The following is a 14022-nucleotide window of genomic DNA, read 5'->3' on the forward strand; positions in this document are numbered from 1 at the left end:
CCTGGGCTGGGCACCTCGTAGGCTTCCCCTCCCCATTACTGCTCACACTGAGGGCTGTGGACATACCCACATTACAGATGAGGACAGTGAGGCTCAGAGAGGGTAACTGCGTGCCTAGGTTCACACTGCCCTTCCAGGACCAGCATTCAGAGCTCCAATCCAATGCCACTCGGATAATTTATTTCTAGCCCCTGGCCTAGGAATAGCATCTGATTATTACCTGCTGTGGCCCACACATAACTGCATACATGGAGACAGCTCAGGGTCTAAGGTCCTGAAGACCTGGGTTCTAATCCTGGGTCTGCGACTGGCTGGCTGTGGGACCCAGGGAAAATGGCATTGCTTCTTCAAGCCTTGATATGCTTGCCTGTGAAATGGAGATAAGAAGCGCCTGCTTCAGAGGCCCCCTATTAGAATGCAACGAAAAGACTGGGGTAAAGCCCGAGGCCTGGTGTGCCTGGAACATGCGTAGTAAGGAGAGGAAGCTGGGGTCATCGCGAGGGGCTTCCAGGCCAAGACCGTCCCTAGAGATGGCTGCTGACCCTCCCTTTTCCACACAGCGTGCTGTGTTACCTTCAGAGGTCACTCAGCATGGCCACTCCTGTTTCACAGAACAGATACTGAGGCCCAGGGAGAAGGCAGCTGCCCAGGACCTCTCGCAAGTTAGAGGCCCAGCAGGAGGCCTGAGGACAGGCTTGAAGCCGGCACCTCTGGCCTGCCACGCCCCCCTGGCTGATTTAGGAACCCAGCCATACGGCAGCAGAGCATTGGCTGTAGGCTCCACGGGAGCCCAGGCTGGGGCGTTGCTGTATTTATGGTTCTTACGCCCCTCCCTCACCCTCACCTCCCGGTTCCCGTTTCTCCTTCTCCTACAGACCTGGGATGACGAACTGGAGAAGTCTGCTGCAGCGTGGGCCAGTCAGTGCATCTGGGAGCACGGGCCCGCCAGTCTGCTGGTGTCCATCGGGCAGAACCTGGCCGCCCACTGGGGCAGGTAAGAGCCACAAGTTCCTCTGCAGCTGCCGCAGGCCCCCATTGCCGTGTGCCGGCCTCAGCACTTGTGCCCATTATCAAGTTTAGCCTGCAAAGAGAGTGAGACAGACCACCCGTCCCATCGATATTCTGGGAAACTGAGGCTTGGCACCCAGGAACACTCCTGAGTGACTGACAAAATGTATTCAAGCTTGGTTGGCTGACCGCAGACACTGATGATTGATTAAAGTTTGTAGTTTGCGTTTTCCTTCTTCCTTTCCTCCCTCCATTCTTCCCTCCTTCCCTTCCCTTCCCTTTGGTGCCCTTCTCTCCCCTCCCCTCCCCTCCCCTCCCCTCCCCTCCCCTCCTCTTCACTTCCCTTCCCTTCTCTCTTTTTTTGGCAAGGTCTTATTCTGTCATCCAGGATAGAGTGCAGTGGCGCAATCTCGGCTCACTGCAACCTCCACCTCCTGGGTTCAAGTGATTCTCGAGTCTCAGCCTTCCGAGTAGGTGGGACTATAGGCATGTGCCACCACGCCTGGGTAATTGTTTTATTTTTTGGTAGAGACAGGCTTTCACCATATTGGCGAGGGTGGTCTCAAACTCCTGGCCTCAAGTGATCCACCCACCTTGGCCTCCTCAAGTGCGGGGATTACAGGCATGAACCACCGCTCCCAGCCTATAGTTCAGGGTTTCCATTCCATCTCCTGTGCAGAGTTCTTGAGTCCCCGTTCCTGTGGGGTGAACTGCTCTGTTCGTGGTGGGTCATTTGTGTCTGGCTCTGCTCTCTGTTTAAGGCTGAGCCACGTTCCCCCCTGTTGGGAAGTTGCCCATTGCCTTCCCTGCATCATCCGGCCGTCCGGAAGCTCACTAACTTCTCCAGACCCCCGAGCTTCCCTGTCTGGCAGTGTTCTGTCCCCTCTCCTTCCCTGTCTGGGAGTGGTTTGTCCCCTCTCCCACAGGAGGCATTGATGTTTGTCTGTTAAACGCAGCCGACTGGCCTTCCCCAGAGTAACCTGGACCACATATCCGTGCTCCCAAAGAGGCCAGAAGTCCCCTCCTGGGGGCTGAGAGCTGGTTTCATTGGAGAAAGTAGAAAAATGTCTTTTGACCACTCCCAGGATAACAACTAAGACCACATAAGACTTAACAACCACCCGGTGACTGTGCCATGCGTAAGGCCAGAATTCACGTCCTCAGACCCATCCAGGACCTGGATCGACGTCCATTTTGCCCTAATTATAGAAAAGTTGGACTGGGCTTTAGACAGCCTCTTAAAATGTAGGTGAGGGTTTGCTTTCACTTCCCACAGAGGAATTTCCTAGTCTGGGTTTCACTGGGCCACGGGCAGCCACACCTTCCTCTGCATCCATAGGTTTTCGGGACAAACCTGGGCAGGTGTCATGGTGGATCGACAGCTGTGACTTCAGAGAGGCAAATCCACACCATGGTTTTTTCTTTGGTGAAGTTAGCTTTTTATAAAAACTGTCTTACAGGCCAGGCGCGGTGGCTCACGCCTGTAATCCCAGCACTTTGGGAGGCCGAGGTGGGCGGAATACAAGGTCAGGTGTTCAAGAGTATCCTGGCCAACATAGTGAAACCTCATCTCTATTAAAAATACAAAAAAATTAGTCGGGCGTGGTGGTGGGTGCCTGTAATCCTAGCTACTCGGGAGGCTGAGGCAGGAAAATCACTTGAACTCTGGAGGCGGAGGCTGCAGTGAGCCAGGATTGCGCCATTGCACTCCAGCCTGGGCAACAGTGCAGGACTCTGTCTCAAAAAAAAAAAAAAAAAAAAATCTTACAATAACATGAAAGTCAAGTGTCTAAAGCAGGGAGATCTATAATTCCACTTGCCTGGTTCAGCTCTTTTCATTTTTCTGGGCTCCTTTGTAGCACTTGGCTGGGCGCCGACATAGTTTTACAGCATTGCGGCTGTAGCCTGGATCACTTTGAAATCTTTTTTTTTTCCTTTTCATACAATATCAGGAAATTTTCAGTGATACAGTTGTCATGAGTGTCGCCCTGCAAACGCCCTAATGGTCCCTATGTGGACAGACCAAAGTTGACCCGTTGGCTCTTGCAGATTCAGTTTTGTTTTTTGTTTTTCGCTTTGTCTCACTTGAATGATTTCATTAGGATTACTCCTGAGAAGGAGGATTGCTGGGCCAAAGGGCACACAGACTTCCCCCCTTCTTAAGGAATTTTGCTAACTTGCTTTGCAAAAGAGCCCCTGACTCTGCACGGCCCCCCGGGGCAGCCGCGGGTTCCCTTCCCCGCAGCCGTGCCAGTGCCAGCCTTGAGTCTGCGTGACCTTGAGCCTGCAGGGAAGCGGATGAGTGGCCAGCAGCCCTCTGCTCCTGCCTCCTCACTGTGTGCACGCCTTTCTGCAAATGCCGCTGACCGCTGCTGTGCGCTCCGCTTCCAGGCAGTAATTGTTACAAGACCTCTAACTGCCTCGCCGACCACATGGCCCTTAAAAATGGTCATTTCCCCCGTGAGCGTTTTCTCTTCGTCGAAACCACTTTGTTTATACTTGCTGGTGACAGTGGGACTGTGGACTTGCCTCCAGTTTGGTGTTTTCCCTAGTTAAAAAAAAAATGGTGCCAACCTTGGCGGCCAAGGCTGAAGCAAGGGGGTGGTAGGCATGAAGCGGTGACCCCATGGAGGATGTCCAGGGACAGGTGCAGCTGGTGGCTGCGGATTACAGGCGTGCACCACCACGCCCAGCTCATTTTTGTATCTTTAGTAGAGACGGGGTTTCACTATGTTGGCCAGGCTGGTCTCCAACTCCTGACCTCGGGTGATCCACCCGCCTCAGCCTCCCAAATTACTGGGATCACAGGTGTGAGCTACCATGTTCGGCCTTAACGGCACTCACGTCTTAATCAGGTTTTGTCTCAGACAACAGTATCTGTGAAATACAGGCTTCATGGGCTGGGTAGTTTTTCTCCAATGTACCTGAAAATAAACACCTAATTGACATAACAAAGGACTCATTAAGAGCCAGGTCAAGATTTTCCTGCACATGCAGGTGGTGTATGAGCCACCTGAGGAGCCTACTAGACGCCCCAGGTGAGCTCCTCAATGATCATGGTTTTGAGCACCGGTACCAGGTGCTGCTGGAATTGCGGGCTGTTCCCCCTCCTCGGCCTCCCTCCCTCCCGGCTGCCCGTGGCTGCTGCTGGAATTGGGGGCTATTCCCCCTCCTCGGCCTCCCTCCCTCCCGGCTGCCCGTGGCTGCTGCTGGAATTGCGGGCTCTTCCCCCTCCTCGGCCTCCCTCCCTCCTGGCTGCCCGTGGTTGCTGCTGGAATTGGGGGCTATTCCCCCTCCTCGGCCTCCCTCCGTCCCTCCTGCCCCTGGCTGCTGCTGTCTCCCCTGGCGGGTTGGGGGAGGGGCTGGGACTGAGTGAGCGGTTTCTGCCTTGCAGGTATCGCTCTCCCGGGTTCCACGTGCAGTCCTGGTATGACGAGGTGAAGGACTACACCTACCCCTACCCGAGCGAGTGCAACCCCTGGTGTCCAGAGAGGTGCTCGGGGCCCATGTGCACGCACTACACACAGGTAACTCGGGGACTGGCCACGACCTCAGCCCTGTACCCCAGTCCCAGTCATTCACCCCCTGCCCCTGGGGGATTGTAGCCAAATCTGTAAAGCCTCTGCGCTGTTATTGCCTTAATTTTTAAAAATTCAGTTCTATGTGAAGTACAGCCGGTAGAATAAGCTGTTTGTTACCAGCAAGGCCAGAAACTGCGTGAGCACTACAAACTTTTTTTTTTCCTCTGAGGCAGTGTCTCCCTCCTACCTGGGCTGGAGTGCAGTGATCTTAGCTCACTGCAGCCCCCAACTCCTGGGCTTAAGCAATCCTCCCACCTCAGCCTCCTGAGTACCTGGGACTACAACTGTGCACTACCAGGCCTGGCTAATTTTTGTATTGTTTTTTTAGAGATGGGTCTGGCTATGTTGTCCAGGCTAGTCACAAACTCCTGGGCTCAAGCAATCCTGCCCGTTCAGCTTCCCAAAGTGTTGGGATTACAGGTGTGAGCTGCTGCACCCACCCGAGAAAACTTCTATGGCAATTTGACATTGTGGGGCATTTTCATTGTGTGGGAGTCTGTTTGTTTGCTTGCTTTTTTTTTTTTTTGAAACGGAGTCTCTTTCTGTCACCCAGGCTGGAGTGCAGTGGCATGATCTTGGCTCACTGCAACCTCTGCCTCCTGGGTTCAAGCGATTCTCCTGCCTCAGCCTCCAGAGTAGCTGGGACTACAGGTGCCCACCACCATGCCCGGCTAATTTTTGTATTTTTAGTAGAGACGGGGTTTCACCATGTTGGTCAGGCTGATCTCAAACTCCTGACCTGATGATCCGCTCGCCTCAGCCTCCCAAAATGCTGAGATGACAGGCGTGAGCCACCGCGCCCGGCCCGCTTGCTTTGCTTTTTAAGGAAATGTATGTATCTTCAATGGGTTAGGGATTAATATCTGCTTCCCCAACCCTTCACTACGTACCTCTTTAGTGCCAGCACCTTATACACCCGGGCCAAATGATATCACCCTTTTGTGCCTTGTCCCTCGAGCTGTGACACACAGATGTCATCTTTTCAGATAGTTTGGGCCACCACCAACAAGATCGGCTGTGCTGTGAACACCTGCCGGAAGATGACCGTCTGGGGAGACGTTTGGGAGAACGCGGTCTACCTCGTCTGCAATTATTCTCCAAAGTAAGACAAGTTGATGCGGTTGTATGGAGTGGGGGTTGGGATGTGTTTGCTTGCCAGGGAGCACCAAGTGAAAACTGGCTTGAGCAGCGAAGTCTTTATTATCTCATATAACAAAGAATCTAGGGTTTGGTGCATCTGGGTTAGCTTAATAGCTCAGCAGTGTCAACAAGGACTCGGATCCTTTCCGTCTTCCTGCCATACCATTCTCTCCTCATGGTCCGGAGATGGCTGCACAGCACCAACATCACATCTCCCCAGGCAGAAGGAAGGATGGTCAAAGGGCTCTCTCCTTAGGTCTTTTGCACACTGGCATACTTTCTCCTTATGTTCTTGGCCGGAATTCGGCCAATCATAGATGAGGGGGAACAAGATTGCCCCAACTGGCTTTGCAAGACATCCTCTGGGACCAACTGAACAAAGTCAGAAGCGGGAATAGCTGCTGGCCGGGCAACCGGCATGGTCTGCCCTGGCAGTATGATTATTTTTCTCTGAAAACGTGCAGTAGACAGCACCCTAGAAAACAGATGTTCACACAAAGCCTAGCTTCTCTGTTTCCCTCCAAAGAGGGTCCACATGCAGCCTCCTGATCATGGTGCCTTGTCCGCCTATAGCATGCTCAGATCATCAGTGTGGCGTCCATTCCTTGACTCATTTGCTCATAGGACAAATATGTGCTGATTCTTGGAGAGCCACTCCCCCAGTTCATGGCCTGAGGTTTGCGTGCTGGCTACTGGCCATCGCTGTTCTTGCCCCGTGCCCTGTGTAGAGTGGGCCCCAGGGCATGTTTGCTCAATGACTAAATGAAACGGGAATGACCTCATTTATTTGTTTTGGATCAGGAGTAGTCATGAAAAGGTGGGATGAAGGGGGAATCGCTGAGGTTGAGAGGAAAAATAGAAGCCCTCTCAAAACCATCTGGCGTGCCTGCGGTGGCGTGGCGTGGCTCAGCAGCCCACATGGATAAGCGCAGTGGGTATGTCATTGCCTGGGAGGGATGCGGGCACCATGCAACAGCAGCAGACTGGTCCAAGGTGGTGGAATTCCTGGCCCGGTGGCAGGTGGTGAATGAGGAATCATTTGACTTGACTCTATAAAAAATAGACACTAGAAGGTCCTATCAGCAATGAAATTCTTTCCTTCTGTAGCTGCCCCCTGCTTCCTTAAAAAAAGGAATAACCTCCATATGGTAAAATATACTCATCTTAAGTATACAGTGCAACGCAGTCTCACATGCCTTAGTCTGTTGGGGCTGCAACAACAGACACCACAGCCTGGGCAGCTTACACATCAGACTTTCATCTCTCACCATTCTGGAGGCTGGAAATCCCCTGGACCAAGGGGTGGCAGATCCAGGTGCGGCAGCATCGGGCTCCAGTGGGGGCTCTCTTCCTGGCTCACCAACAGCCGCCTTCTTACACGGTGGTGAGGGATGAGGACACCGCTCCTATTGGATCAGGACTTCGCCTATTGACCTCATTTAACCTTAATTAGTTTCGTCAAGGCCCTGTGTCCAAGTACAGTCACCTTGAGAGTGAGGGCTTCAACATTGGGATTTGGGGAGAAACATACTGAAAGTCCATGACAATAGCCCTGTACCCATGTAACTACCATCCAGATGGAGATGGACAGTGTCTCCCGTGCCCCAGAGACTCTCTCGTGCCCTGCAAAGTGACCACCATTCCAGCGTCTTTCCCGTCGGTCTGTGGTGTCTGGTGTGGGACCTCACATGAAGGGGGCCACACAGCACACTCCCTGTGCCCCCAAATGGTGTTTTGCCCAACATCACATGGGTGAGGTCTCCCCGTGGTGTTGCGTGATCGCCGATTCTTTCCTTTTGTCTGCTGCGTGTTACTGCGTGCTGTCCATGGCCTCTTTCTTAGAGAGGGCTTGAGCCCCTGGGCTATGCAGGACACTGTCCCAGGCACCAGGGTGCGGAGGGTGGCTGGGAGGGTGAGTTTGGGTGTGGGGGGGGTCAGATCCCTTGAGGGGGATTCCCAACCCGGCAAGGGGTGGGGTGGGTGTGTACACAGAGGGCCTTGTATGTGAGGGAAGGTACTTCACGGTGCTATTCAAAAATTAAGGAGACTGGCCAGTGCGGTGGCTCATGCCTGTAATCCCAGCCTCCTTTGGCCAAGGCAGGAGAATCGCTTGAGCCCAGGAGTTCAAGACCAGCCTTGGCAACTGGCAAAACCCCATCTCTACAAAAAATACAAAAAGTTAGCTGGGTGTGGTGGTGCATGCCTGTATTCCCAGTTACCTGTGAGGCTGAGGTGGGAGGATTGCTTGAGCCTAGGAGGTTGAGGCTGCAATGAGCTATGGTGACACCACTCTACTCCAGCCTGGGTAACAGAGGAAAACCCTGTCTCAAAAATTAAGGAGATTGTTTGTCTGCAGGACCTGGTGCCCAGCCAGCCTTCCACCAATGCCAAACCTGAGTATTAGGGTTGAGCTGGGAGCGTCGGTGGTGTGGTTTGTCTGAGGAAATATAGAACGCTAGACACAAGGGAAAACTTGGCAGGGGCAGTGGGCCACAATCATCTAGAAACCTCCTGGGCTTCACCCAGAGACAGCATGGGCTCTGGGCCCTCTCGGTCCCTTGGTGATGTTCCTTTTGGGGGCGTCATCCTTAAGACCCCCGGGGATCTGAACAGGGCGTTTCTGAGCAGGGATGTCTTGTGGCAAGGCACGGACGCGGTCATTCTGCCTCCGGAATGTGAGAGGGTGGGAGAGGCTGTGTGCAGGTCATAACACCAGACAGTGCCCAGCCCTGTCCTCCCGCACTGCACAGCCCACTGCCCCTCCCCTGCCCACAGGCCCCTCGGTGAGGCCAGGGTGCTTCTGGGGCCGCGGGAAGTTCTAGGCCACTCTTGTAGGGACGGATGCTTATCAGCCCCACAGCGTGTGTCCTGCCGTTTTGTCTTTGGCCAGCGCTGGCAGGGCCCCTCCCCATCTTCCCTGGAAAGCGTCAGAGCGTTCCCCGCACAAGCTTGTGGATTTCCCCAGTGCTCAGGGCACAGCCTTCCCCATGAGTCAGGTGCTGGTCCAAGGGCTTCCCCACGGTCACTCCCTCAGTCTCACAGCAGCCCTGCTGCCGTGACCCTATTTTACAGAAAGGGAGACCGAGGCTGGGGCTGGAGGAGGCTGGCTGAGGGCACACGCTGGCAGCCTGGGGCCCAACCCTGAGAACCTGCTCTTCACAGCCCAGGAGCTGCAGGAAGGGCCTGGGGACTCCGCTCACCACCACTACCTGGCCCTTGGGGAAAGGCTATGGTGCGGCCTCCAGTTTTCCTGCCCCTGGGAACTCCAGAGGGAGGCAGAGGGCAACTGTGACCCAAAAGGACCTTTGACCCAGCCCCTAGAGTAGAGCTTGCCTAACTAAGGCTCTGAGCCCGACAGCCTGGGTTCAAATCCCAGCCCCGCCACTTGCTTGCTCTGTGACCTGGGGCAAGTCACTTAACCTCACTGTGCCTGAGTTTACTCCTCTGCAAAAGTATTGAATTCTAGCTCTTCCCTCCTGGGGTGTTGGGGAGATGGAGTGAGGAGCACAGTGAAGGCACAGCCCAGGGATGGCGTGTGGAAAAAACCGGGAAACGCAAGCCGTCTCCGGAACAGGCTGGCTTTATACATTTGAGAAATGGCTTAAAAGGGGGTCCTGGCAGTTTTTCAGTGCTAAGGTGTTGGGATCCAGGGGCCCTGACGATGTTCGGAGCCGTGTTGGTGGAAGGGGGGCCACGGGGCCGACAGCCAGCCAGGGCAAAGATACTGGGTGGAAGGACATCTTGTAGCTCCCTTCTGCAGAATCGCTGGTATTCTGGAGCTCTCTAGACTCTCTGTGCATGGGAGGGGCCTGGGACAGCCACCTTTCCCGCTTCCCACAGCACACACCTTCCCCCCGACCTGTCAGTGGCGGTGTTCAGGGACGCAAGTGGGCCTTGGAAGAGGATCAGTCCTGAGGCCTCACGTGGTGGTTCCCTCTGATGGTTGTTTTTGGGTCTGTCCTCAGGGGGAACTGGATTGGAGAAGCCCCCTACAAGAATGGCCGGCCCTGCTCTGAGTGCCCGCCCAGCTATGGAGGCAGCTGCAGGAACAACTTGTGTTACCGAGGTAGGAAATTTACTCCCAACACTTTTGCAATGAATTTCCCCTCGGTCTGAGTCATGCGACAGCGTTACATAAAACGGGGGAATTAAAGAAGTCAGTCACCCCTCCCGGCCCTATTGAAGACTCTCTCAGCACGCTTCTCCCGCCTCCGTGATGAGCTGAGCCTCATCTCCAGGGTCTAGGCTCAGCTTCCAGGCCCCTGGAGAGCCCCACTGCCCCGAGACATGGTTTCCCATGGGCATCTCCTGTGCCGGGCTCTGTGGATGCTGGACACAGCATTAAATGCAGACACACTGCTCACCCTCATTAGCATTCACAGTTTCATATAAAATAGGCCACGGGCTGGACACGGTGGCTCACACCTGTAATCCCAGCACTTTGGGAGACTGAGGCAGGAGGACCATATAAGGCCACGTGTTCGGGTTCTCTAGAGGGACAGAGCTAATAGGATATATATAAATATATATATATATATGAGTTTATTAAGGAGCATTAAACCCACATGATCGCAAGATCCCACCATAGGCCATCTGCAAGTGGAGGAACAAGAAAGGCAGTCCGAGTCTGCAAGTGGAACAACTTCAAGCCCGATGTTTGAGGGCAGGAAGCATCCAGCACGGGAGAAAGATGGAGGCTGCTCCCAGCCTCCATCTAAGTCAGTCTAGTCTTTTCACATTTTTCTGCCTGCTTTATACCCTAGCTGCACTGGCAGCTGATTAGATGGTGCCCACCCAGATTAAGAATGGGTCTGCCTTTCCCAGCCCACTGACGCAAATGTTAATCTCCTTTGGCAGCATCCTCACAGACATACCTAGGATCAGTGCTTTGCATCCTTCAATCCAATCAAGTTGACACTCAGTATTAACTATCACAAGTCCACCCCTCGTCAACTTGAACCCATACACATCTCCTGAGATCATACATTATCTGCAAATAAAGACAATAATAAGATCATAATTACACCTAACAGAATACAACTATCCTTTGTAAAACTGGAAACTCACCAATCCCCAACCCAAATGCTATGACATAAAGTTAACAAAACTTAAATGCTGATATGAAGTTAATAAATCTTATGTCCCATGATAAAGGAGAAAGGGAATAACATGAAGATATTTTCTTAGTACAAGTGTATACATGCACAAACAAGTTTTTAACAAAAGAAGGAGGAAATACAACAATTACAGTCCTCATATCTGCAACTGGTCATGTGGTTATAGCTGATACTGATGACTACCTTCTTCTACTACCCATTCTGTTTTCCCTTTGCCTTCAGCAAGCACCTCAGCAGGTCATGGTTTTTCTCCTGGTGGAGTGACCCAAACCTGCATTCCTAAAGGGTCTGGACCATTTGTAGTCCTGCCTGGATTAGGCTGTTGTAGTTTCCCATTGACCTTAATCACAGGGCGTGGTAATACTAAGAGATGCCCTAAGGGAGCTCCTGTATTCCATGCATACTCTTCCTTACCTCCATTGTGGAGCAGTAGACTGATTTCATCTTGATAATCCATGTCACTCACCCCAGCCAACACTGTAACTCCCTTCTTAGCCTGTTGACTTAAGGGTAGGAGGAGTCCAAAGTGTCCAGGTGGCAACCTTAACTTCCAGTTTAATGGGATTTTCGCTATGTCTCCTGGTGGCAGCATTCCTCCCTCTGGAACTAAGACCTCTAGGCCAGCAGAATTTAATGTCACAGGAACAGAAAGCAAAAATTTTGCTAGTGGGTCACTATGGGTGAAGGTGAGTGATGCCATTTCCACTTCCACCCCTTAATTCCTGAACTCGTGAATCTTGGCTATGGGAGAAACAATATCATATATTGGATGCTGATTGAGGGCATACGTGGCCTTCTGGAGAACTTTGCCCCAGCCCTGCCAAGTGTTGTCACCTAGTTGGCATTGTAATTGTAACTTCAAAAGGCCATTCCACCATTCTGTCAATCCAGCTGCTTCAGGATGATGGGGACCGTGGTAAGACCAGTGAATTCCATGAGCATGAGCCACTGCCACACTTTTTTAGCCATAAATTGAGTGCCTTGGTCAGAGGCAGTGCTGTGTGGAATACCATGACGGTGGATAAGGCATTCTGTGAGTCCGTGGATGGTAGTCTTGTCAGAAGCATTGTACGCAAAATAGGCAAACCTGTATCCAGAGTAAGCATCTGTTCCAGTGAGGACAAACCTCTGCCCTTTCTGTGATGGAAGAGGTCCAATAATCAACCTGCCACCAGGTAGCTGGCTGATCACCCTGAGGGATGGTACCATAGCAAGGGCCCAGTGTTGTTCTCTGCTGCTGGCAAACTGGGCACCCAGCAGTGGCCGTAGCCAGGTCAGCCTTGGTGAGTGGAAGTCCGTGTTGCTGAGCCCATGCGTGTCCTCCATTCCTGCCAACATGGCCACTTTGTTCATGGGCCCACTGGGCAATGACAGAGGTGACTGAGGAAAGAGACTGAGTGGTGTCCACAGAATGAGTCATCCTATCTACTTGATTAATAAATCCTCCTCTGCTGAGGTCACCTTTTGGTGAGCATTCACATGGGATACAAACATCTTCACAGTTCCTGGCCACTCAGAGAGGTCCATCCACATCCCTCTTTCCCAAATTTCTTTGTCGCCAATTTCCCAATCATGTTTCTTCCAAGTCCCTGACCATCGAGCCAAATCATTGGCTACAGCCTGTGAATCAGTATATAATCGCACATCTGGCCATTTCTCCTTCCATGCAAAGTGTACAGCCAAGTGCACTGCTTGAAGTCCTGCCCAGTGGGAAGATTTCCCTTCACTGCCGTCCCTCAAGCATGTGTTAGAAAGGGGCTGTAGTGCTGCAGCTGTCCACCGTCAGGTAGTGCCTGCATATCCTGCAGGACCATCTGTGAACCACACCCTTGTCTTCTCTTCATCTGTCAACTGATCATAGGGAACTCCCCATGAGGCCATTGGTACAGGCTGGGGGAAAGAAGGCAGGGTGGCAGGAGTGGAGACCATGGGCAGTTGAGCCACTTCTTTATGTAACTAACTTGTGCTTTCAGGACTTGCTTGAGCCCAATCACATATATACCACTTCCATTTGATGATGGAATGCTGCTGTGCACGACCCCCTTTATGGCTCGATGGGTCAGAAAGCATCCAGTTCATGATAGGCAGTTCAGGTCACATGGGGACTTGATGACCCATAGTCAAACGTTCAGTTTCCACCAAAGCCCAGTTACAGGCCAAGAGCTGTCTCTCAAAAGGAAGGTAGTTATCTGCAGAAGATGGCAGGGCCTTGTTCCAAAATCCTAGAGGCCTCCTCTGTGATTCATCTGTGGGGGCCTGCCAGAGGCTCCAAACAGCACCCCTATCTGCCACTGACACCTCAAGCATCATTGGACCTGCTGGGTCATATGGCCCAAGTGGCAGAGCAGCTTGCATAGCAGCCTGGACCTGTTGCAGAGCCTTCTCCTGTTCTGGACCCCACTCAAAACTGGCAGCCTTTTGGGTCACTTGCTAAATGAGCCAGAGTAACACACCCAGATGAGGAATGTGTTGCCTTCAAAATCCTAATTGGCGCACTAGGCATTGTGCCTCTTTCTTGATTGTAGGAGAGGCCAAATGCAGCAACTTATCCTTCACCTTAGAAGGAATACCTTAACAGGCCTCACACCACTAGACCCCTATAAATTTTACCGAGGTAGAAGTTTCCTGAATTTTAGTCGAATTTATTTCCCATCCTCTGGCACACAAATGCCTCACCAATAAGTCCAACGTGTTTGCTACTTCTTGCTCCCTGGATGCAATCAGCAAAATGTCATCAGTGCAATGGACCAGTGTGATATCTTGCAGAAGAGAAGCAATCAAGTTCTCTCTGAATCAGATTATGACCCAAAGCTGGAGAGTTGATATACCCCTGAGGTAGGACAATAAAGATATATTGCTGGCCTTTCAGCTGAAGGCAAATTACTTCTGGTGGGATTTATGGACAGGAATGGAGAAAAAGGCATTTTCCGAGTCAGTGGCTGCATACCAGGTACCAGGAGATGCGTTAATTTGCTCAAGCAATGAAACCACATCTGGCACAGCAGCTGCAATTGGAGTCACCACTTGGTTAAGCTTACGATAATCCACTGTCATTCTCCAAGATTCATCTGTCTTCTGCACAGGCCAAATGAGAGAGTTGAACGGGGATGTGGTGGGAATCACCACCTCTGCATCTTTCAAGTCCTTGATGGTGGCACTAATCTCTGCAGTCCCTC

At 52.3% G+C, this 14022-nt stretch overlaps 1 protein-coding gene across 2 annotated transcripts in view; it reads left to right on the forward strand.

Annotated features, from left to right (window-relative positions):
- The window catches only part of CRISPLD2 (cysteine rich secretory protein LCCL domain containing 2), a 90909-nt gene that overhangs the window by 25395 nt on the left and 51492 nt on the right, over positions 1-14022 (forward strand). For both annotated transcript variants that reach the window (XM_055299760.1, XM_063612506.1), the window contains exons 3-6: positions 876-994; positions 4403-4535; positions 5576-5691; positions 9695-9795. In XM_055299760.1, the coding sequence (XP_055155735.1) occupies positions 876-994; positions 4403-4535; positions 5576-5691; positions 9695-9795 (469 nt within the window). The remainder of the gene's footprint in view (positions 1-875; positions 995-4402; positions 4536-5575; positions 5692-9694; positions 9796-14022) is intronic.

Source organism: Symphalangus syndactylus, chromosome 11 (genome assembly GCF_028878055.3).
Source record: "Symphalangus syndactylus isolate Jambi chromosome 11, NHGRI_mSymSyn1-v2.1_pri, whole genome shotgun sequence".
Taxonomy (NCBI): domain Eukaryota; kingdom Metazoa; phylum Chordata; class Mammalia; order Primates; family Hylobatidae; genus Symphalangus; species Symphalangus syndactylus.